This window comes from Corvus brachyrhynchos, unplaced genomic scaffold (genome assembly GCF_000691975.1).
Source record: "Corvus brachyrhynchos isolate BGI_N302 unplaced genomic scaffold, ASM69197v1 scaffold522, whole genome shotgun sequence".
NCBI classification, from domain to species: Eukaryota; Metazoa; Chordata; class Aves; order Passeriformes; family Corvidae; genus Corvus; species Corvus brachyrhynchos.
In genome coordinates, this window is record NW_008236649.1 from 1034226 (window position 1) to 1058724 (window position 24499).

The window sequence follows — 24499 nt, forward strand, 5'->3', positions numbered from 1 at the left end:
CACCGGGCGGCCGCCCCCGCTGTGCGCGGGGCCGGGGCGGGGCGCAGGGCCCGGGGGAGGGATCGGAAGCAAAGCTCTTCGGTCTCGATGAGGGCTGTGCGGGGGATGCTCGCTGTGAATGACGGGGGTGCTGGGGTCAATGACCTCCCCCGGGGCCGGGAACACAGGGGTCAGTGTCCTCTCCCGGTGCCGGGGATGCCAGGGCCGGTGTCCTCCCCAGACACACGGCCCCAGTGAGGTTTGCGAGCCGCCCCCGCATCCTTCCCCGGCTGCTCCTCGGGGCTGGGAAGGGTTTTCCAGCGTTTCGGCGGAGGGAGGTGGCCTGTCCCCACACAGGGTTGTGCAAAGCCGCAGCTGACGAACCCCGATGTTAGCAGTTGTCTCTATATAGCCACGGGGAACTCCGAAATGCCCATGACACAGGCTGTGGCTGCAGATTCCTGGGACAGAAACGCGAAGTTCGGCGTAACCCACTCCTGGTGTCACCTTCCCCACTCCGGGGAGTTTCCGAGCAGTCGGCGAGGACTATAAGAGTGGGACTCAGGCGCGGGCAGGGCAGAGGCCATGGAGCGAACCTGGAGCACCACTGCACGCACCGAGACCGCACTATCAGCCAGAAGGACCAGCTTTTCCTCTTCCGTGAGTATTTACAGCCGGGGATGCATCATCCCAGGGGTTGGGAAGGGGCAGGGGGCACCGCGGGAGGTGTCCTGGTTTGCAAGGGCTGGATGTGCTCCGGGGAAGGCAAAAAAAAAGGGAAAGCTTCCCTGGGACCAGGCTCTGCCAGGGCTCAGACCCATGGATGGTGCTGCCCCACTCTCAGAACAGGAGCAGGAGTGGGGTGGCAGGGACTGTTCCCCCTGTGCTTGCTGTGACCAGGACCCACTGGGTTCCTCAGCAGTGTGTCTGTCCTCACGAGCCAGGGCTGGTGTCACCTTCATTTCTTACTCACTGCCCCCCAGCTACGGTGAGTACATGGGGCACCTGTGGGCAGAGCAGGGGTTGTGCCAGGGCTGGAGGTACTGATCAGGGAGGGGAGGAGAAGCTCTGCTCACTGCAGGCCTGTCCTGCGCCTGGGTTGGTGCTGTGGGAAGCAAAAGAAGGTAAACAGTCCTTCTTCCCTAGACATCAGTCACTGAGGCCCTCTGTGCCCCAAGGTCCCTTGCTACAGCTGCAGGTAACAGTCCTTCCCTCGGGAAGGAAGGTTACAGAGGTAACCAGGGGAGGGAGGAGACCCGAGTGAAATGCGGAAGGATCAGTGCCGACACCAGCCCCACGAGCAATGTGGGAACAGGAGAGGAACTTGCTGAGAAGACACTGTACAGAAAGAGTCTGACACAAGCCATCCATGTTTTTTTCTTTCAGAGAGCAGATGTGGACAGGAGACTTGTCCCCACCGTCTGCTTCCATGGGTAGAGCCCCCAGTCCAGCTGCAAGATGAAGGATTGAGACCTCACTGACGCTCTCCCTCTCTCCCTGTTGCACCCTTTCTCTCTCCCCCCACTGGAGGAAGCCACAGCACAGAGGGGGCCCAGCCTTAGCCCAGCTCAGGAAGGAAGCAGGAGGGAGACAGCAGGAGGTCAGCGAGAGTTGGCAGCAACATTGTCTGCTTTCCAGCTGGGGTGGGACACTTCTGGCAAAGAGGAGCTCTGCTGTCCCTCTTCTCACAGGAGTCTTTCATGGTTGGGAGGTACCAAATAACTCCCGTAAAATGCTGTCCTAGGTACGCTCTGCTTCACGCTGCCAATGGGACAGGAATTTTGGTATTTCTGCAACAGCCTTACTGTCTTGTCCAAAACAACAAAATAAACAAAGCCATGTCTACCTTGGAGAAGGTTTTTCTTGGGAAACACCTGGGGGAGGTGTGGGAACAGAGTGAGCTTTTCCAGCCGGTTTTAGGGAGCCCCAAAGCAAAGTCTCATTCTCTGAACCCCCTGCCCCTCATTTCAAGTTCAGTTGCTCTTAAATGACCCAGGAGTCTCACAACATCCAAGGAGAAAAGGCATCACGTACCCTGGGAAGCCAGGCCAGGGTGTTCAGACTTAAAAATGTCAGTAAAATACCCACCAGCATCTGTTCAACTCCTCTGAAATGGCTGCAGCCAAACTGCTCAGAGACACGCAAAATTTTTAAACCTTCATAAGGTCTTTCAGTAACTGGACAGAATTCCAGAAATAAGCATCCCTTCCTCACACCACAGTATTTCTGTTGGCAAAGACACAAGCCCAACTAGGAAAAAAAGGTGCTCTGTTTTATTGACTAAAAGTGCCATCAGCCTGATGTCGGGGGGAAAGTCTCCACTGCTTAGACCAAGGCACAGGTGAAAAGCACACTCAGAGCTGACTGAAATGGATGATTCAGCGTGGTTTTTGCTCTGCCTTCCCAATCTCAGAGCTGAAGGTGCTGCTCCATCTGCTCCCTCAACTTGTATTTCTGAATCTGGAATAGAGTGCAGAGAGGAGGGAGAGAGACTCAGAGAGGAGCTGGGACAGAATGCCAGGGTTCCTGCCCTGCCCCAGCCCCCTCTTACCTTGCCTGAGACAGTGAGTGGGTATTGCCTCACAAACACAACGTAACGTGGGATCTTGAAATGGGAGATCTGGGAAGAGAAAAACAAGGGCTACACAACCCGAAAGGAACAGCCTGGCACTGTCAGGGCTGGGTCCCCCAGTGCTCTAAATCCATAGGCTTTCATCCACCAGCCCCCAGCAGCCAACAGGTGTACTGGTCTGGAAGGAAACTGAGGGCTGGGGACCTACCTTCCCTTTGCAGAAAGCTTTGATCTCTTCCTCGGTGCAGTCCTGCCCAGCCCGCAGTCGGATGCAGGCACAGATCTCTTCTCCCATCCTCGAATCCTTCACACCAACCACCTGGTTGGGACAGATGGACGGTGTGAGCCTTGGGGACGTCCCTGTCCTCCCATGGGGTCTGTGCTGGCCCATGGCATGTTCCCTGACCCCATACCACGGGTTGCTGGAGCATTGTGGGTGCAACATGGACCTGTCATCCCTCTGCTTCCAAAAGAATGGGACAAGAGGTTTCACAAACAACAGGAGACTTGGTAGGCTGCCACGAGTGCTTCGGGATCTCCAGATGGAACGGCAGGGGAGGGATGAGGTTGAATTAAAGGATTATTGGAAACCCTTATAATCACAGATCTTAGTGGGCCACTGCCTGTGACACCAGGAAATGGGCTTTCCGAGCCTGAGCCCTCTCCAGAGTTTGCTCCCACTATTCCACAAGACTCCTGCTGCCATTCCCTGCCTTGAACCAGTATTGCAAACTTCTAGAGACACGTCGATCCTTTTGAGTCCAGAGCAGTGACATAAAGCCCTAGAAACCACATAAACAGGGCTGGTTTGCAACCCATCTGCACTGAGACTGTTCCAAGGAGAGATGCTTGCCTGGCACAGGCAGAACTCTGACTAAATAACCAGTTTATTTATGGGGAAACTTGTCTGGCACAAAACCTGGAGAACAATCCCAGCAGACTGGGAGCAGCTGCTTAGTCCTGGAAATCTTTGTTGTCTTGCAAAGGGATGAAACAAAGTCTCACTCCTCATCTCCAGGGACTTGTTGGAAGAGTCTTCCTGGATGTCAGAGTTGAGCAATTATCAGTAAAAACTGTCCTTCCAGACTGCTTTCTGAGTAAGAATTTCAGAGGGAGCTATGAAAGTGGACAGGAAGTTTAAAACTGAAGAATGACAGGCACTTTGCAGACACGCAGCTGGAGCACAAGGGCATTGCCCCAATCCCTATGCCCCATGCCAGGAGCTCTGCCCACCCCTTCCATCCCATGAGCCTCTCCCTCCTCCTTGCTAACCAGTATTACATGGAATTTGATGCTGAAAACAGGGAAAGACAACCAGGTTCCAAGCAGCAATCCCACAAGCTTTATGTGCAGGATTCCCAAAACCAGCTGCTCACCCACCCAATTTCCTCCCACTCACCTGGACCTCCTCAACCTTGGGATGGGTGTGAAGGAACTGCTCAAGTTCTGCTGGATAGATGTTCTCTCCTCCCCGAATAATCATGTCCTTGCAACGCCCTATAATTTTGCAGTAGCCGTGCTCATCCAGGCTCGCGAGGTCCCTGCAATGAGAACACCCTCCTAGTCCTGTCCCAGCTGGGTGGAAGAATGGCTGATGCTCCCACCCAGCCAGGGTGGTATCCAGAGGATAATGGCTGAGATGCCACCTGAACACACGGAAGAGATCAAAGAGCTCCTGTTACAGAAATTGGAAGCATCCACACAAGCACCAGGGTTTAGGGGAGAGGCAGCTCCTGCCTCTGCCCTCTACCCCCACAGTCCCTCCATCCACAAGAGGCCAGTGACAATCCCCCTCTCCAGGGACACTCAGCACCAAGGGCTCTGTGCTAAAAGCAGTTCTGAAGTGTCACAGACAGACCAGAGGGATAAACTGGGACAGTCTTCTCTACTTTGGAAATCCCAGCCAAGCACTCCTATACACACCCATGCATCCCCATCCAGTGTCACCCTGTGGGACAGTCTGGGACGAGTGGGGCTGTTCCCAGACTCACCCTGTCTTATACCACCTCTCAGCAGTGATCACTTCTCTTGTCTTGGCAGGGTCGTTCCAGTAGCCCAGCATGACGCAGTAGCCACGGATCTGAAGCTCCCCGGGAGTGTTCAGAGGCACAGACTGCCCTGTTTCTGGATCCTCAATTTTTGCCTGGAAGAGAAGAAGGGCTTAATTAGACACCAGCACCAGACAGGGAGAATGGAGTGAGGTCTGCTGCTGGCAGAGGACCTGGAGCAGGTGGGGAAGGTCATGGTCACCTCTGTGTGGGGAAAGATGTATCCCACTGTCTCAGTTTTCCGGTCGATGCTGTCACTGGGGAACCCCATGAAGGTGACAGGGCTGTTTTCTGTGGTCCCATAGGCAACCTGCAAACACAGGAAAGGAAATGTGTCTCAAGGGGAAAGAGGACGCCACAGCTCAGGGCATGGGAAAGACAAAGCTGGTCATGACCTCAGGGGAGAGTGGGGTGGGAGGAGGATGTTCTCCCAAGCCACTCAGGTCACAGGAAGCCCTGCTCTCCTGGCTGTGGATGGGGCCCTCCAGACACTTCTGCCATAGAGTCTTGGAGAAACAGGAGCTAAAGCATCACTGCACCTGCCTGCCATGGCCTTCCTCACCTCCCTCACAGTGCTCCAGACCCCATCACCCACAACACTTGGGGTGTCATGTATTTTTGACACCCCAACTGCTATTTTTGGAGGACTCCAAGGTTCACCATCCTCTTTTTTAACCCCTGCTTCTCCAAGCCCTGTCCTGTTGACTTCACACCATCTCTGCCAGACACTGACTTTGCCTTGGTACCCTTGTAGCCAAGGTGCTGACTTTGCCTTGCATCTCTAACAGCTCAGGGAACACAGGACATCACTTTGGAAAAACCCTGGAGCCAGCAGCAGGCTCCTGTGGGAGACAGTGTGTCCTGCAGCATGGCTGCTTGCTGCAGATCCTTTTGTGCAGACATCAGCCCCCGTAAACCTTGTGAGGGCATCACGAGGCTGCTCAACACTCGGCACAGCTGCCCTTACAGACCCAAAGCCTCACAGCGGGATGAAAGCTCCTTGCTGCTAAACCTCCCTCACAGCTAATCCCGACGGCAGGCTCTGAGCCACCTCAGCTGAAGGTCACTTCTCCTCGGAGGAAAATTCCAGCGCTTTATGCCCAGCTCAGTGGTCTGGCTGAGGCAGCGGGAGCTGCACAGGAGGTGCCCTGGGCAGCTCTGAGCTGCACCAACAGCACCATTGCTGGGATTGCTGCTCCATCTCCAGCTCCTGGGAGCTGTGTTTCAGCAGTGGGAGCTGCTGGAGCACTGCTCTGGTGTCTCTAACCCACTTACAGTAATGTCACCCCAGTAATGTCACCGGTGGCTGCTTTGCCGGGAGAGCACGGCTGTGAAAGTGCTGATGTGGGAAGTATTTCCTTATTTCTCCTCCACTTCTCCAGACTGATCTGTGAGCAGCTCTGACTCACCAAATTGGTCAGTTCCTTCAGAGCAAATGCCCAGGTGTGCCTACATGGTCATGGCTTGGGCATGGTGCTCACCCAGCCCCAGACACCTAAAGTAGGGCTTTGCAAAGGGCTGTGATGAAGCTTCTGAACAAGGATGAAAATATCCTGAATGAGCTGAACACAACACTGGTATAGTGTACAACAGTGGGTAATAACACTGGAGCAGGTGGTGCTTTCTGCTGCTTGGAGCTGCTGGAGGATCTCATGTTGGGCACAGTCTGTCACAACGGCTGATGCTCTTGTTGACTGCACCAGGGTCAGCGTGAATCCAAGATGGAGCCTGCTTTTATCCAGGAATCTGGAGAAGAACTTCTCCAGGATGCTGCAGGGACCATCTGGTGCAAACTGCTCTGCTTGGAGCCTGGCAGCCCCCAAGGAGAGACTGTGAATAGGCTTCTGCTCCCAGACACAAGGACAACATTCCAGCCGGGTGCAAACCCACAGCATCTCATGCTCAGGCTGAATTTCTCTCCCACCCACTAATACGAGTCCTGTGGCTGAATCAAATGACTGACCAGACCCAAATCCAAGACCTTAAACACTTATTAAAAATCCCAGTGCCTTTGTTTTTTTGTTTTACTCTGCTGGATGAATTGCAGTGTTGGTCCCAGGATCCCAGCCAAGCCCTGAGTCAATCCTTGCTGCCTCTCTGGGTCGCTCCAGCAGTTTAATTGGATGCAGGAGCAGGCAGCTCCCTGGCAGGATGATGCTGTGAGTGCCGTGGCTCACCAGGCTACTCCAGATGCCTGGCCCTGTGCCCTGTACCCCAAACACCAGCTATTGCTGCCTTGGCCCCATAAACACCCTCACACCCTCACAAATGGGCTTCCCAACTGGTCCAGAGGGCACCACGGACCCTGGAGGTCTGAACCTCCAGCCCCTCATCTGCTTCCCAATCACTGCCTTCCCCAGCACATCACTCTGTAGCCAGACACCAGGATGTTGCTCCAGATCTTTCCAAGATGTTCCCTCCCTCTTAGGATGGTTTTCCGCAGCTATATTCCCAGGATGGAGGCAAGGGATGGAGCAAACCCTTGTGCCAGCACTGCTGTCCTTCCCAACCCTTATCTGACACGTGGAGCATCCAACATCTCCATTTTCAGCAGCAGATGAAACCACACTTCCACTAAACCCCACACACCAATTTAAACTTGGAGATATCCATGAAGATTCCTAGCTTTCATGACCCAAAGGGACACTTAACATCATTCAGCCTTGTCATCTGGTGTAATTCAGTCCAGAAAACCTCACCCAATAATTTCAGCATCAGCTCCATAATTTCCACTGGAGCTGTATCTGGTGTCAAAGCAGAGCTTTCCAGAGGCACAGATTCCAGCTTGGACCCTTGGCTTCGAGAGGAGCTACATGAATACAAAATATAATTGACAGCAAAGCCCTTTTTTACTGTAGGACCAGAAGTGACCCCCCAACACCCAGATAGTCCTGCCCTCAGTGATGACAAGGACAGCTCCAAAACAAACTGCTGCCTAACTTGCTCCTACCAACAAGAGATTCATTCTTTGTGAATCCTAAGCCTCTGTATAAACCAGGAATAAAAAGAACATCTTAGCAGGACTGTGTTTTTTAAAGCACATTTCCCAAACATTTCCTGCTAGTGCTGTTCAAATACTGGTCACTGTGGAACAGGCAAAACAGCCTGAAGAGGGAAGCGTCTAAAAATTAAAAATAAAGTAAAAACAATCAGACTCCAGTCTCTTTAGTAAACATTTGGGAGGCAGACTGATCTGGTGGGGACAGTGGGGACTCTGAAGACCCTGGGTTTTTCCCAACTGTGCTGCTTATTTACTGCATAACTTGGAACAAGCCACATCAGCCCTCTGCTCCTTGGTTTCCCTCTGCATTCAACAGCAATAAAAACCCAGTGCCCTCCACATTCAACTGCTGCTGAAAGCTGTGATGAAAAGGCTGGGGTTTGTACCACCAGTACCCCAAGTGGGGTTATACTGGGTGGCACTGGAGCAGAAGGTCAGGGCTGCAGGAGGGCATGAGTTGCTTGGAGGACACCCAGCCCTGGTGCTCTGCTCAGGGAGGATCTTCACACCCCTCATCACCAGCCTCTGGTTGTGCCACGCTGGAGGATGATGATAGCAGGGCTTGAACCGCCAAACTGAAGCCTACAGAAACTGAGCTTTGCTGGAGACAATATTGGCCTCAGAAAAAAACCAGCAAATTGACCGTGAAAGAATAGGGATTTTTAGACTTCAAAGAGGGCGTAATGAACAACAGAAAGCAGACTGGCAACCCAAGAGATGTGCTCAGGGACCTCTAAGAGGCCCTTTGAACCCCTCTCAGTGTAACATGCTGCATGGATCTAATTATCCCTAAACCCGTGCCGAGTGTGTCTGTCTCAGATATCTCCACCAGAGTCAACCCCAGCCCTTCCCATCACAGCCAGCTCCAAATCATCTTCAACTGAGCAACAACCTTCCCTCACTCAGCTGCTCCCTGCCAAGATCACCCTAAACTTTTCTGTCCTCTGGGGACATGCGTCTCCTTGCTTTGGAGATATCCCGCTATCCCAAATTGTATTGGAATATTCCTGAACCTTCAGGTCAACTTCGCTGCTGCAAAAAACAACTTCTGATCACATCCAGCCTGTGTCACACCGAGATCTCATTTCCTTCCCCAGCAACAGTACCATCTTTGTGTCAGAAACACCAGGACACAAACAAACAGGTCTTGCAGGACAAATCTCCAAGGGTGGCCACCCTGTTGGCATCTCTCCCCACCAAGAGAGCTGCCAGACAGTCCCAGTTTGGATGAGGCTTAAAAAAGATCCCAAAAATGTTAGGTGCCCAAAGCACCTTCTTTGTGCTGTGGCATGCAATGGCTTTGCCTCAGGAGGAGACCAAAAGGACAAGCCAGTGTGCCCCGGCTGAGACTGCATGGGAATGAATCTCCTGTTATTGCCCAGTGAGGACAAGCTGCTCCTCGTGGTCTGGAGTTAAAGCTGCCTCTCTTCTCTCCAGGCCAAGCAGCATCCTTGAGGCTTGGAACTATTTCCCCTTCCTGCCAGCAGTGCAGAAGTGCTGCCCAGTGGCAACCAGCAAAGACATGGGCAGTTACTGGTTTATCCACAGTGTGATAAAGGTCTTTGCTGTGCAATTAACTTCATCCTCCCTAGTGCTGGTGCCAGTGCATTTGGGAAAAGTGAACTTAAAAGCAAAAAGAGAGAGGAAATGTACAAAGTGTCACGTAAAGGTAGAAAACCACTGTTTGGGGATATCTGGATGCTCAAAGCTGTTGGAGAAGGAAATTCAGCAAAAGTTGAGGGGCAAAGGTAACATCCCTATGGATTTGGAGAGCTCAGCTCCCGCCAAACACACGGCTAGAAGCCCAGGATCTTGTTGCTTCCATGCAGCATTTTAGATGTTCTCACAGCCCATTCCCGCAGCTACAGAAACCACCCATTCATCAGGTCCTCCCCAAAAACAAGGTGGGGTGGGGAGGCCAGGGACAAGCAGGGAAGCTGTCACCACATGGAGCGGAGGGGACTAATGGCTGGGGAGCATTGGGGAAAGGCAGAAGTCTTGCATGGATCAGTGGTGCTCCACAAGGGAAGAGGCTCTGCAAACCAGGACAAGAGCCCTGACCAGAGCAGTGGGATGCTAGGGAACGTCTGGTGCCTCACAGGGTGGACACGGCAGGGCTGGGAGAGGCTGTAAGGGCTGGGTGAGCTTCACAGGAGAGGCCAAGAGCCTCATCCAGCAGCTGCTGGAATCAGCAGAAGGGAAGGGTGGGTGGACATCAATGGGGAGCCAAACTGGCAACAGATCAATGGGTGGAGGCCATGCTACAGTGGAAGAAAACCATCAGAAGGAAGGAAGTGGACCCACCATCACCTCCTCCAGCTCAACAAGCAGCCCCCACACTGCAGTGATGAGGACCCTTCAATAAAATGGCAATTCAGGTCTGAACTCAGAGCCCTGGATGCCACTGCTGGGACCCTCAGGTGCTGCCTGGAAGGGGGGGGGAACTCAGGAAAGCCTCTGGGACTCCCCTTTGCTCACCCACCACTGCTCCTTGAACACTGCCTGGAGTGTACTCTGCCCTTGGGACAAATCCATGGGACACTGCAGAGCTTGCACCTTCTCCTACCCTGCTCCCAGCCCAGCACCCGGTGCCAGGGGCTCAGCTCCACAAGGGCTGGGGCACTCCAGGACAGCCCCAGAAGCTGCCTGAGCCCTCACCTCCAGCCAAAATGAGCAAAGCTGCACCCCAAGGCCAGCTCCACTGGTGCCACTTCAAGAAGCTGATTGCAACTCTTCACTGACACAGGAAACAAGATCTGGAGCCCCTAAGATCTACAGAATCAGGCTTAAAAGAGCAATGGAATATTTTAACATGGAACTGTCTTGATATGCCAGAACTGTTCATACTTATAAAAATAAAGATTAAACATGGAAAAGACCATCTCCAATATTGTGCCAAAACAGTTCAGACCCTCAGCATCGAAGAAACACCCCAAATCTGTATTTATAGTGCGCCAAAAACTGTATTTATTTGCTTAGCCCACAGCAGCTCCGAGAAAGACAGGAAGGGAGTCCAGCATCTGCGAGTCACCAGGAATGTTTGCAGAACTGTTAATCAATTAAAAAAAGAGAGGGTGGCAGGATAATCCTGCCTCTTCTGCGATGTCCTTGCAGTGCTGGTCCCAGGGGATGTGTGAGGTAACAGCTGGCCAGGACCCAGCTCCCCACGCCTGCGGCACAGGGACACCGACACTGCTCCATTGTCACCTCCAGACTGCAAACCACCCACGACCGGGACCCAGGCAGGCTTTTGAGGATGGCTGGACATTTGCTGGCCAGTTGAGGGCTGCAAAACCCGGTGTGGGAAGAGCAGAGCCATCCAGCGAGCAGCTCAAAACACAAACAGCCAGGAGCTGGGGGAGAGGTGCCAGCTGCAGCAGATGCCAAACAGCTCCCACCACAGGAATGTGCTCGCCGAGGCATGGAAATCAAAAAATACTAGGGGAAAGAACTTCCTTTTATTCACCATTTGTGCCTGGAGAAATGGAGCTGAGGAGTGGACACCTCTTCCCTGCTGCCACCCCACTGTGGCACCAAAAATAACCTGGCATCCACCTAAACTCTACTGCAGGTGGGAGTCCTGGAGCAGGGACAGCTTCCCACCTCACAGCAGCATCATGGCAGCTACGTCCCAGCATTTTCACAAGGAAGCTACAGGTCTCACACACACATCCCTGCAGGGAGAGTGTCCCTGTCCCCCCAAATCTGCAGCCTCAGCCAGCAAACAGATAAAGGGTAGAAGAAAGGGAATTTTATCCCGAAAGGAAGAAAGAAAAGGAGGTTTGAGAAGTTTAACCTTTGAAAAGGGTCTTGTTCCAGAAATACACAGAGTAGGATGTATTTATGGATGGGGTTTGCAAGGCCCTCACCAACTTTTTGCTTCAACCACACTGGCCGAAATCTCTGCAGAAGCAGTAAGCTGCTAGATGATATTTTTTGCAAGGGGACAGGAAATCCAAGTACCAGACTCTCAGGGAAGGAGCACAGATACAGTCCCCAGATTCAGTGCCCAGCAGAAACAGGCAGGGTTTTAAATTTCACCCACCGGTTACTCTTGCACAAAATAGCTGGTACATAACTACAGGAATTGTTCATCAAATAATTACACTGAAAACTAAAGTGATTGAACCTGCTCAGAGAGAGAAAATAAAAGATGAAGATAGAAGATGATGCTTTAGAGGTGATATTTTTTTCCTTTTCCAATCATTCACCCAGCTCCCTGCCTGAGCTCTATGAGCAGTGCACACTCAGGGGCACTCTCAGAATCATGGAACAGCAAACTGGAGAGGCAAAGAAGGAAAACACAGAAGTTTCTGTCTATCTCCTGTCTCTCTGTCTCAAAGGTCCTGACTAAGACACTCAAAGAGCTCCTCTAGAGCGCAAAGCAGGTGCGTGACCACTGTGGTGCCTACTGAACCAGGCATAAGCCAAAATACCATTGTTTTGATCAAAGAGTTTTAATTCCTACAGTAACCAGGAGGTCCCTCCAGCAGGAGCCTGGAGCTCTCAAGGTCAGAGCATCTTTCCAGAGGTGAGAGCATCTTGGTGCTGAGGTGAGCTGCTCCACCTCAGGGCATCACACCTCAGGGCTGACAAACACTGAAAGCCTCACATGGCCTGGTTTGCACCAAGGCCCCACATTACATCATCGTTCGGCCACAGGCTCACCACAACCACATTCCTACCCCAGAAGCCTATTTTCTCCCCCAAATTAGTCCTGCAGTGCAAACACTGCTCAGACTGACAGCTGCTGACCAGAGTGGGGCTGCCAGGCTGTTTGCATAACACGGTCCGGAGCACGCTCGGCGGCGCCGGCTGATTCCTCGCTGCAACAATGGAAAAACCCAGAAATCTCAGTGAATAAGCCAGTCTGTGTCCTAAGTCAGCCCTTGGATTTCCTCCCTTTCTTGAGCCCGTCTCGCCTCTGCACAGGCTCCTCTGGGGCTCTGCAGCCAGCCTCAGGAGCAGAAATCTCAACAAGCTCACAGTTATGTGCTCGGCTCTCAGCTGCTTGCTGCAGCCAGGAACTGGCTGGAAATCAGTTCAAAATGTTCCAGTTCCAAACCCCACCCCACAACCCCTGGATCTCTCTCTTCACACTCACAGAAGCAGGCACTGGGGCTTTTAACTGCTTTGCTTTAGCCTTCTTTATTGGGAGAGCAGGGGACAGCCCCTGTGGTGTTAATTCACCTTTCCCACCGCTACCCTAAGACAGGAGCCAAGGCAGATCCCAGTCCCAGCTCCAGCAGTGATTTTTTTTTGCTCTGCTACCTCTCCATCTCTTTACCAATGCCAATGCTTTTCCCTTTCCACAGCTCTGCCTCAAGAGCCACAGGCATTGCCACCTACCTCTACACCACTGTCTGGCATTTCATATCCACCAGCCTATGTCCCACCACTTCCTTGCAGGCTCTGATGCTGCCCCATCCCTTGTTGGAAGGTGCTGGGTACCCTGACCATCAGCATGTTATCCTCAAGTGTTCATAAGAAAAGGCACAGTAGAAATTAAGACTGTCTTTGCACTCCCTTTCTTGGCCAGCTCCTCAATGCAGCCTAGATCTGCAAGTGTTCAACCAAAATTTGGCACTGCAAGAGCAACTGCAGCGCTGTTGGCCTTTGGCATGACCTCACAGCACTCCCACCTCCTCCAATCCTCTGTGAGAACAGGACCAGGAGCTTCTCCCCAAACCAGCTGAGGCTAAATAGAACCCCGGAGTCTGCTGGAAGCTCCAGCAGGAGGTGGCTGTGGAGCTCAGCAGTGCTCCCTGCTATACTGTTCAACCAAAACAGGCTGTTTTCCCCCCTGCAGGTGAATCTGGGCCCTGCTCAGCTCAGCAGGGACCAGGCAGGCTCTCCACAGAGCAGGTCTGTGTTGGTTCTTTCGGACTATTTGCCTCCCATTTTCCTCCAGAGATGAAAACCACCCCTGCACATCGCTCAGCAGCAGGGCCAGGCAGGGCCGTGGACACTCCTCTGCCTGGTGCCAAGGGGTTAAGCTCACAGTAAGTTCCCAAAGCCAGTTGTTTCCAACTGGCTGCTGCCTGCGGTTTGTGGGAAGGGATTTTGCTTTTTAATAACATTATAAATAGGGCTGTGTTCAGTATGCTGCAAACCCAGTTACTCTCTCTCTCTCTCCCACCCCATCTCTCTCCTCCTCCTGCTTCTCTTCCCACCACACTTAATTCCAGATCTGACCATGAAGGGGTCAGGCTTCTTCCTCGGTGTCCTCAGCCTGCTGGCATGTCTTGTCTCCACCACGCAGGCATGTCCCCCCAGCTGCCACTGCCACGGCGGAGACCTGCAGCACGTCATCTGTGACAACGCAGGGCTGAAGAAGATCCCCAAGGTGCCCGAGCAGACACGGCTCCTCAACCTGCAGAAGAACAACTTCCCCATCCTGCCAACCAACGGCTTCCGTGACATGAAAAAGCTGGTGTCCCTGCACCTCCAGAGCTCACGGATCAAGGAGATCTCCACCGGAGCCTTCCGGGGGCTCAAGAGCCTGGTCTACCTCTATCTCACTGACAACCAGATCAGTGTCATAAAGCCAGGAGCCTTCGATGATCTCTCTGATCTCACCTACTTGTACCTGGACAAGAACAAGATCCCAGACCTATCCAAAGGGCTCCTCTCCCCTCTTGTCAACCTCTTCATCCTACACTTGGGCAGCAATAAAATCCGGGAGCTGAAACCAGGGGTTTTCAATGGGGCTAAAGACCTGCGCTGGCTCTTCCTCTCTGACAACTCCCTCACCAACCTCCTACCTGGGGCCATGGAAGATGTAGAAAACCTCGCTGTCCTGCACCTGGACAAGAACCAGCTGAGCAGCTACCCTGTGAATGCAATGAGTAAGCTGAGAGTGCTGGAGGAACTGAAACTTTCTCATAACCCAATTGAGGTCATCCCTGACAACGCCTTCCAGTCCTTCGGGCGATACCTGCAGACACTCCACCTGGACAACATGAAACTGAAGAAGGTGAGTCCTTTCTCTTTCCACTTGCTCCAGATGAGAAACAGGGGGCTTGGTTTTCTTCTCCTTTACAAAGCCCTTGGTTTGCTGTCCCTCCCTTGCAGAGGAGAGGGGAGATGCAGGTCTGCAGGCTCTGCAGGCAGCAAGGCCCTGCATGGCTCAAGCGAGGGATGAGAGTGAGCACCCCACCCTTCTGTAATTTATGAAAGCCCAAATTATCTGATTAAGCCCCCTGGATGGATGCAAGGCAGGGCATTCCCTCCCAAGCTGGGAGGTGACACCAGACATTGAGAAAGGTACCTAGGATGCTCCAGGACAATTAGGAACCCCCCCTCCTCCCAGAAACAAGGTGAGGGATGAGAGGTGAGCATGTCCCTTGTACTGGAGGGCACTTCCACCTTGCAGAGCTGAACTGCTCTGCCTCCTTTGCTCAGCCCAGGTACCTGCTGTAGGTTGGAAGAGGGAGACTCCTCAGAGGATCTGTGAATAGTCCTGGTTTCTTACCCCTGCCCTGCAGACAGATAGGGGTACAGACCTTCATCTTCGCCTCCCTGCTGCCTCCCAACCTGACACGTTACAAGGAAAGGTTTGTTTATTGATGCTCTCTAAAAAAGAAGTCTCGCAGCATCTTACAAAGGGGCCCTGTTCCCACTGGAGGGGAGAAGGGACATTCAGGTATCCCAAAGGGCAAAACAACCCCCTCCTTTTTCTGTGAGAAAGCAGCGTCACATTCAGGGAATCACTTGTGTTAGGACCTCTGAAAAGCCAGGCAGTGCTGCAGAACCCTGCACAGCACCCTGATGCAGCCTGATGTCCTGGGTGAGTCCCCCATGGCTGGAAAGGGAGGGTGCTGCAGGCAGAACAGAACAGTTCTCTCTGGGATGATGCTCTGCCAGGAAGCCCAAAGAGTATCCAGGTGAGGCAGGTTGGGACTGCATGGCAAAGCAACACCCACCACCACATGCAGGAAAATGTGATGAAGAAGAGAATTTCTTCACAACTCAGTCTCATGGGCATGAGCAGATCACATGAAAGCTACAAGAAATGCATCACACCAGAGTTTTCAAAGGGATAACATCCCAAAAAGCTCAAAAACTGGAATTACAGCTTGTCCAGGTGCAGAACAACACTAAATAAACCAGCTCAAAAATAGTTCAGTATCTAAGACCTTGTCCACTCGGAACATAAACCTCTCCAGGATGGGACTGAGCAAACTTAACACTTGAAAAGAATCTATTGACCTTACTAGGCAAGACCTTAGATGTGCTGCCCCAGCATTTCTGTAGACTCAGTTCTAAGGCACATTCAGTCAAATATTGCAGCATAATGTTGTACTAGCTAGAGATACCAGAGTCGCAAGTTACGTGTTGAAGAAATTAGACTCTGGGGTGTTCCAGGGAAACAAGCATCCTTGGTTTGGCCACGAAGCAATTCTAGCCAGCAAAAAGGACTTTGTTTTTTACAGTGACCACCTGTGGACAGGAACTTTAAAGGCTCTTGTGCAGCCAGTGCCTTCTTTCCTCCCCAGCAGCCCAACAGGACACCAGTTTATGGGGTGAGCACTAACAGGTGTGGCTTCTGCAGCTTCAGGGCTTGTAAATACAAATCTTCCAGCTCAGCATTTTCCCTTTAAATCCTCAAAGGCCTCATACCCAAACAGCCCACGTGTGAACTTTGCACAGCTAAGAGACATCTAATCACAGAGGCCGCGTGATCCAGGAAATCACCACCAAATGCTCCAAGTGCTGCTGGCATCTTGACTGCAGCTCTTTCTCCTTCACAAACGTGCTGTCCTTAGCTGTTCCCTGCATGGCTGCAAGATTTTTGAGCTGATCAAGTGTAAACCCATGCAATTCTACCCCAGCCTAAATAACACTTGAGCAGAAGGAAGGACAGCCCTCAGGCTCCAGCACAGAGCTTCTCTTCCCCCCCAGCATCACAGACCCACACTGGACCCCACAGGGCTGTGTTGCACAGGCCAGGACCCTCCTCGTACCTCAGCATGAGACAGGCACCCCTGTCTGCGTATTCAGTGTAAAATAAATTAACAGCAGCAATCCTCCATCTAAGTAAGGGATAAAAATCACCCTTTTCTTCCCAAAGACACGCTCTGGCAGGCGGCTCGGCAGCTGTTAGCAGCAGATGTGAACTCTTCTCATGGGGCTGGGAGAGGAATGAGCAGCTGAGACAGTAACACCACTGTCCAACCCTCCCGCCCCTTGCATGGCGTGCCAGCATCCCTCGGAGCAGCTCCGCTATCAGCACAGTACAACCTCCCAAGGTCAGCTCAGTTTTGGACAGAGAAGGCCAGCAATGCTGACTGTCCAACAGCTACAGGGATCTGGGAGTCTCCTAGCTAAGCTCTACTCCCATCCAGCAATGCTTAATTTGGAAGATGACAAAAGTTCACGGCTTAAAATAGTGTGTTTCCTCTGTCAAGGTTTTCAGCTTAGAGAGCATGAACACACCCTGATGGTCCATGAGAAGAGCAAGGTTCTTTTCAGAAATGGGAGCACAGGTGCTGGGCTGGGAGGCTTTGGGAACACCTAGTGAGTGTTCTCTCCAACCTCTGGAGAAAGCTTTCCCCCCACTTTGAGAGGGGGGAGAAATGGTTTGTCAAAGCCAAGAAGAGCGTTGTGCTTTGTCAGGGAGCCCCTCTCCATCCATCACTGCCAAGGAAGTTTCTGTTGAGGGGTTTGCTTTCAACAGCTTTCCAACTTGAGTAACCATGGGCTGAAAAATTTCAGGGATGAGGCCTTGGGGAAAAGAGGAGAGGGCTGCAGAGCCAGGTCTACAGCCTCTCTCTGCTTTTTGGCAGCTTTCTTAAGGGAGGCTCTACCTTAAAGCTTCCCTGTCTACCACAAAAAGACAAACTTTACAGCATCCCTTGCAAAAAAACCACTGGAAATGAGGAAAAATAGAGGAGGTTGAGGTGCTGGAAACCTGCCTGTATTTCTACATTGCTCAGATGCCAAGTGTAACTTTCCACTTGGAGACCCTGGGCACTGCCAAAGTCTACAGCCCCTTCAGACGCCACAAACACTCCCTCCTTCAGCCGCTCCAGGATAGGAAAGGCAACAGGCCTTGGGAGGATTTCCAGCCTTAGAAAGGAATATACCAGAAAATATCTTCATTTAGAATGAAGAAGTATGGCTCAAAAATAAAAAAGGCTGCCAGACTTCAATTTATTTAGGGATGTGGCTGCAAAGACAATCCCACATGGATTTGGGATGCAGCTCTCCTTGTAGGAGACTCCATCACCCACAAGCCCACCAGTCTGTTGCCTCTCAAGTGTACAGAACTTCCAGCAAGCCAGGTCCCTGTTCACAGCTCCTTCTCTTGCTCTCTCCATGCTTCATAGAATGATAGGATGGCCTGGGTTGGAAGGGACATTAAAGATGATCCCTTTCCAAAACCCCTTGACATGGGCAAGGACACCAGGTTGCTCCAAGGCCCGTCCAACCTGCCCTTGAACACTTCCAGGGATGGCACATTCACAACTTCTCTGGGCAACATGTCCCAGTGCCTTGTTCTAATGACACTCAAAGTCTGGAACAGAGGCCCTCAGGTCCCAAGTCCCCATTCCCCAACTCCACGTTCCTCACCAGGAACCTTTGTGCTTCAGTTTGCAGACAACACGTTTGCCGGCGTGACCGTGCTGAAAACCGCCCACCTGGAGAACAACCGGCTCACCCAGCTGCCCCGAAACTTCCCTTTTGACAAAATGGAGATGCTGACGATCTCCCAAAACCCCTGGCACTGCAACTGCCAGCTGGCACCTCTGCGCAAGTACGGCACCGTCCCACCCCACACTCCCCGGGGTCTCCTTGGGCCTCCTGAGCTCTGCCGGGACACTGCTGGCACACTCAGCAGCTCTCTCCCCACCCTGCCCTCTGATGTCCATGGTTTTTGCCTTTTTTAAGCTCCTCTTTTCTTTCCTCCCTGTGTCACAGGTGGCTGAAGGGCAACCGCACCCGTGCTGAGGACACCTGCTCCACACCAGCGCAGTACCGGGGACAGCCCATCAGGGACACTCCGGCCCTCCGCTCCTGCAAGCTGCCCACCAAGAGGTCCAGGAAGGGGAGCCGCCATTAAACACGTAAGATGGTTCCCTTTTAGTCACACCAGAAGCCCCAGCACCTTCTGTGGCATCGGGCTTAAATGCCACCAGGGTTTGGCTCACAGCAGCTCATCCATCCACCCACCAATGTCTCCACCCAGAGCTGCTCCATCTCCTGGCTCCATGAGCTCCCAGAGCAGAGCACCTGCCTGGAGCATCAGGGATGGAGTCAACTCTGTGAAACAAACACAGGGCTAAAGACAGGCCTGGGGCAGAAAGCGAGGGCAAAACATGTAAATAAATATAAACCAGAGAAGTAAGGATCCTGAAAACACACACGGAATAACTTTGAAATCTTCAGAGCTCCTATTGCAACATGGAAAAAATTTAATCTCTTTTTGCAGCAATTGTTGTACTTTAGGAAAAAAACCAAAAGCCCTGCACTGTAGCAGGATTTAAGCCTCAATCATGCTTCAGGCACCATGGTGATATGCACACTGTCCTACCAACAAAGCCCCATATCAAGTCAGGAGGTAATTGTTGTGCAAAAGGGATAAACACCGTATATCAAAACAAGGGTGGATTTAGTCCCCTCTTACCCTGAGCTGGGACCACACAAGCTTTATTTTTCTAACCAACTGGAGATGCTCAGCCCTTTGCCCTATAAAGCTCCTCCAGGTCTGGTGTGAAATCCAGGGCAGGACATTGCTGGGAAGTCTTGCCCCAGGCTGCCCAGCCCATAGGAAAATAGATCTCTTCCATAAGGAGCAGCTCTTCATCCAGCACTTGCCTTTCCACAACTACAATTCCCTCCAAGACAGTCAGGTATTTAAAAACAACAGCTGTTGCCTTCAAATGAGTATCCCAGAGGAGGGAGGTTCAAGACAGCAAATATTCTTTGGGTAAGGTGTCCTGGGCCAGGAGGTGATTCAGAGACAGGGCTGCCTTCCCCTCCAGCAATGAGCTTTTGCTGACAGCTACCAAGGCAAACACCGACTGTGAAAACCAATCACACAAACACCTTCCACAGCTGGAAACTACCAAGGGTATTAAATTCAGCCCACAGAGGAGCAAAAAAGCCACAACTGTCATCACTCCACCCCAAGCATTTTAGTTTTTCCCATCCCAGGAATAGAGCTGGAGTTTGTACAGATTCCAGAGGATTTCGAATGAGCCTGTGAGTTTGTAAGCTCTTGGGAAAGGGACCTTTGCTCATTTGTTAAGGGAAGTGCAGTGATCCTGCACTGCACTGTATGGACAGAGGAGCTCATTGTGCCATGTTATGGCCATTTGGTCCCCACTTCACTAAGGATATGCACAACAGGATGGAGAAAGGAAATTTATGACCAAAATGTCAGGGATTATACCAGCTTCTCTGTGCCTTTCTAAAGTGGTTATTTCTCTTGTAGTGCCAAAGGGTTTTATGGATTGGAGATGGAAATACCGGTCATTCCATACAGGGCAGGAAAAGTTCTGTTCTAAGTATGGAAAAACTTCAGTTTTCTAAACCACAGTACTTAAACATAGTTTATTTACAGGTCTGACTCTTCTTAATCTTCTCTCCCTGTCTGAACTCAATCCCAGTTCCCTCCTCCATGGTGAGAGTAAGAAAACCATGACAATAATACCTGGGTTTTTTTTCCTGTAACACTTTCCATCCAGCTCCCTCAAACAGGTTTACAGGGGCTCATGAAATTGAAAACTATTTATTCCAGTCTTGCAGGAGACAAAGCTCGGTGCCTTCAGGTGTCAGTGCCAAAACGCAGGTACACAAACCCACTCCAGTGTGGTGGGCATGAATCTTATGAAAGGACTCTGACTTCATCATGCACCTCTTGAGAGCCAGGCAGCTGTCAGATACAGGGGTCTGTATTACAGGGATGAGGACTGACTTGGGTCACTGACTAAATTTAAGATAAAAAGCTGCTTGGTAGTTTCTAAAACTCCACCTGCCCTGGATTTTCAGAACCAGGGCATCAAAATAGTCCACTACTCTTGAAAATTTTGCTCTGGGTTTCCTTCCTTTGCCAAGAAAGTGCTCCCTGACCATCAGCACTTTGGGTAAGATCCTCAGGAGTCACACAGAGAGTTGTCAGAGTAGCTCAGAGACAGGACTAACCGATTTCCTCTGCTCTGGCAAGTTGTAACAGCTCCTTGACTCCAAACTCTTCACTTTCAAGTATGGGCTTAATCCGCTGATTTCAAAACAAACAGACAAATGTTACAAGTTTACTGCTCTGCTTGAAAAATCCCCTTAAAGATGTGGCCTTGCCTCTTTTTTAACCCTGGCAGGCTCCAGCATGGCCCGTCCTGGTGACCGGTCACTTCAACCATCAGAAAACTACTGACTTCTGAGTCCTTCCTTGAGCTTCTCCTACCTGTCAGGAAACACTTCTAATGTATCTGAACACCTCCAGCCTCTTCCGAATCCCTGCTTCTCTGCTGATCACAAGGATGGAATCCACCTTCTCAATCTTTTCTGACATCTATGTATTTTAAAAGAGGCTTTTTAAAAAACTAAACTATGCATGACCATACTAAGACAAGCTAAGCTAGATCCTGCCAGTAAAACACAGTCATCTTTCCCAGAAGAAACATAACCCATGTCCCTGATCAAACAGCTGGTCACTGTCTCTCCCATTCCAGAGGAGAAGGAGCAAGTGGGAAGGTAGGAGCATCCCTCCCCCAGCTGCTTGATAAGGAAAATTGATCTCAACCCATGCAAAGAGACTCCCCTGCCTTCCCATGGAGGGGACCCCTGCAGGCCAGGGCTGAGGGGACAGATGAAGCAGTTACCAAGAGCCGGTGGCCCCGAGGCAACAATCTCCCAAAATTGGCCAGAAATCCTTTATGGGAAGCAGTACTGGGAACCCCCAGAACTGGAGCCATCTGAAGACTGGATTCCCTCCCACTCTGTGGGGTCACCAAGACGTCCAAGAGGAGAAGGTGTGCACGGTGCAGTTGGCTTGGGCACCCCTCCTCTCCTCCCCACGCATACTCCAGAGGATCTAGCAGCACACCAGGGTGACTGTGGTTTATTGTCACGGCTATCACAATGCCACAGTTGCAACTCAACTATGTTTTTTAATCCTGAGGAGTTATATAAATATATGTCTATTTATTCCTCTGTAACTGAGTGTAAATGACCTTTAAGAGGGTGAAAACTCCTCTGCCTCCTATATAGAAATCGAATTGTATATTTTCTTATGTACATCTTCTGTATAAAGCTCTTGCTGCAAAGATGAATTCAACAAGTCTCTGTGTGTCTGTCTGAGGGCTGAAGGGATCAGGAGTAACATGAGACCAGTGGCACAAATATAGACTTAATCCTCTTTATCCCATGGGCAGAGCAACTGTTTGGGAGGGTTTTATTATTTCTCTCGCTACACAACAGGAACATGTGACACCTAATGAGTCCTGGGCTCTCACAGTAATGCTTGAAAATATTTTGTGAGGCCAAACTCAAGCTTACTATAAAAATAGGTAGCTGTCACCTGACAGAGTTCAAGCAGCGGCACCAAGGCTGTCCCTGGAGTTTCCAGCTCGGCATTAAGAGCATCATATCCAGGAAAAATACTTGGCTGCATCCAAGACGGCTCCAGGACGGATGCCCTGGATTCCCCTGGTCTGTGGCAGAGCACACAGCTGTCCCTGTAAAACCCTGGTGCAGTCAGGGTCTGCCAACAACAACAGCCTAATCTGACTCCCAGACCCACGTGTTTATCCATCACTACTGGCTGCTTCCTCAGCCTTGGGAAGCAGCGTGGCACCAAATTAATTTCCTTTAGGGCAAAACAAAATAGTCCTTTTTTGGCTCAGCCATTCGCATGCAGATGGCAGGACCTGCCTATGAGATGTGTCACCTGGAGGGCCACTGACCCCCTTGCTGGTGGCCTTTCCCCCACATGCAGCACATGCTGGTGGCTCTTGCACAGGCCCAGGGTGCTGGGACACGCGGTGGAGCTGCAGCACACGTGGCCCAGCATGTGCTGCCCTTCTGGCAATGCAGCATTTGGTGCTGCACATGTGGATGGCACCATGCCCACGACCTGACTCAGACATGACAAAAACCATGAAATGAGAGTTTACATCCACAGGAAATCCAGGATGGGGAAAGAAACTCGACAGCTCCACAGCAAGAGGAATACAAGCATCCACCCACACCAACATAAACCAGCACTGCCTCTGCCATCATTATCCTGGCAGTGTGTACAACTGAATGTTAGTAAAAGTTTTTAAATGAGCAGCAGAATTTCACTTAATGACATTGAATGTGATGCCTTGTCTTCTTCCAAAGCTTCCTCCCCAGACACCCCAGCAGCAACCAGGCAGAATCCCCACTTCTGTCTTCCAGCTCCTCTGAGCCTTCCCTCTTCAGCCTGATCTCAGCAGCTCAGGACTGCCAGGGACCACTCTGGTCCAGAGACACCCAAACTCAGCATCTCACCATAACAAACACCCCTTGCAGCAACCACAACTCACCACAAGCTCTGGCATGTGCATCTTGGTGATAATTGTCCTCATGATCTCAGGGGGAACAGGAGAACCTGCAATGATTCCTGAAAGAAAGAGGAAAAGACCTTGGAAACCAGCTATTTATTCCCAGGAGAGGTCCCTCAAATGGTTCTGCACTCCCAGATTTAATGCTGACAAGACCTGTGGGATACACTGGTTCCTGTCAAAATACTTCCTAAATGTTTTTATACAGGTCCTAGTTGTTCTAGAAGCAAAGGCTGCAACAAGGCCAATTTGCCTTTCTCGACAGGAAAATACTCTATAGCACAAACCTAGCCCAACCTGTGGTTCCCCAAACAAGGAAAGATTCAGAGCAGAAAGAGGCACAGTTTTATAGTGGGACAAACGCTCCCATAGATCATCACCATAAAACCAAAAACCTTTCCTCCTGCCTTGCACAAAGCAGCCCTTTTGAGAGAGGGCAGATCCCACTTCCACCTATTCCAACCTAGGATGACAGAGCAGAAGAGGCAGGTAATATATGGGCTTTGCTGGGGAACTGGATGAGACAGGATCATTTTGCACATAGCAGAGATGATTAGATAACCTGCTAAAATATTTCCTTATGCTCCAGCACTACCTTCTCTCCGTACTGTTACTGCCACAAAAGGACTGGTGGTCTGCGCAGCTATTTGCAAGGTGGGCTGTGACAAGAGAGGAAGCTCCAGCACACGGCATCACACCCTCCAGTACTGGGATGAATGACTTCAGAAACGGGCAGGAAACTTCAGGTCAGAAAGAGAAATCTGAGCATGGCTCTGCTTTAGGGACCGCACCAGCCTGAGGCACAGAAAGCATCTGCTGCCACGCGGTGGTGGTTGGAGAGACAGGAGTCGAGGAAAATCAGGCTGTTCTGACATCTCCCCTTGCAGCTAAAATAGAAAGGTCCTCCCTTAGACTGCCTTAAGATGAACGAGTGCTAAAATACATAATGATGGAAGGACTCGCCAAGGAAAGGAAATGTAGCATCAAATTAACAGGAGAAACATAAGGCTCATGCAACTAAATTCTTCCCACCAGAAGAGATGTTTGCTCACAAAACTTGATACAGCCTCCCAGCAGGGAACCAGGAATATCCTGGTTCTCAGGATTTTTCCATTTGAGTTCTGGGACTTACCTCCCCGGAGAGTTGACAGGTCATAGGAGTCAAAGTCTGGCTGGGAGAGCATGTCTATGAACATGGTGGGCGTGCCGAGGAGGAAGGAGCATCTTGAGGAGAAAGGGAAAAAAAGGCAAAGCTGCAGAGGTGGAACTGGAGGTATCCCCAGCTCAGCACCCATCCCATCCCATCCCATCCCATCCCATCCCATCCCATCCCATCCCATCCCATCCCAGACAGCAGCGCAGCAGCACG

The 24499-nt window shown here is 51.3% G+C and overlaps 2 protein-coding genes and 1 long non-coding RNA gene across 3 annotated transcripts in view; 2 read left to right on the top strand and 1 right to left on the bottom strand.

Moving 5' to 3' along the window:
- Positions 1-62: 62 nt before the first annotated feature.
- Positions 63-1829, top strand: LOC108444847. Its single transcript, XR_001859547.1, has 2 exons — positions 63-639; positions 1366-1829. It is a non-coding gene; the product is annotated as an uncharacterized LOC108444847 (long non-coding RNA).
- A 401-nt stretch (positions 1830-2230) lies between these two features.
- The window catches only part of ACSF2 (acyl-CoA synthetase family member 2), a 60076-nt gene continuing 37807 nt past the window's right edge, over positions 2231-24499 (bottom strand). The window contains exons 11-18 of the mRNA XM_008644428.2: positions 24263-24354; positions 23113-23189; positions 4802-4909; positions 4543-4694; positions 3951-4092; positions 2760-2870; positions 2531-2599; positions 2231-2439 (exon numbers count right to left, since the gene is read on the bottom strand). Of these exons, the coding sequence (XP_008642650.2) occupies positions 2389-2439; positions 2531-2599; positions 2760-2870; positions 3951-4092; positions 4543-4694; positions 4802-4909; positions 23113-23189; positions 24263-24354 (802 nt within the window). The 3' untranslated portion in view covers positions 2231-2388. The remainder of the gene's footprint in view (positions 2440-2530; positions 2600-2759; positions 2871-3950; positions 4093-4542; positions 4695-4801; positions 4910-23112; positions 23190-24262; positions 24355-24499) is intronic.
- Positions 13697-21881, top strand: CHAD (chondroadherin). The gene is made up of 4 exons (XM_008644427.2): positions 13697-14576; positions 18196-18359; positions 18524-18669; positions 20923-21881. Exons 1-3 carry the CDS (start codon positions 13797-13799, stop codon positions 18663-18665), a joined length of 1086 nt encoding a protein of 361 aa, XP_008642649.1. The 5' UTR covers positions 13697-13796; the 3' UTR covers positions 18666-18669; positions 20923-21881.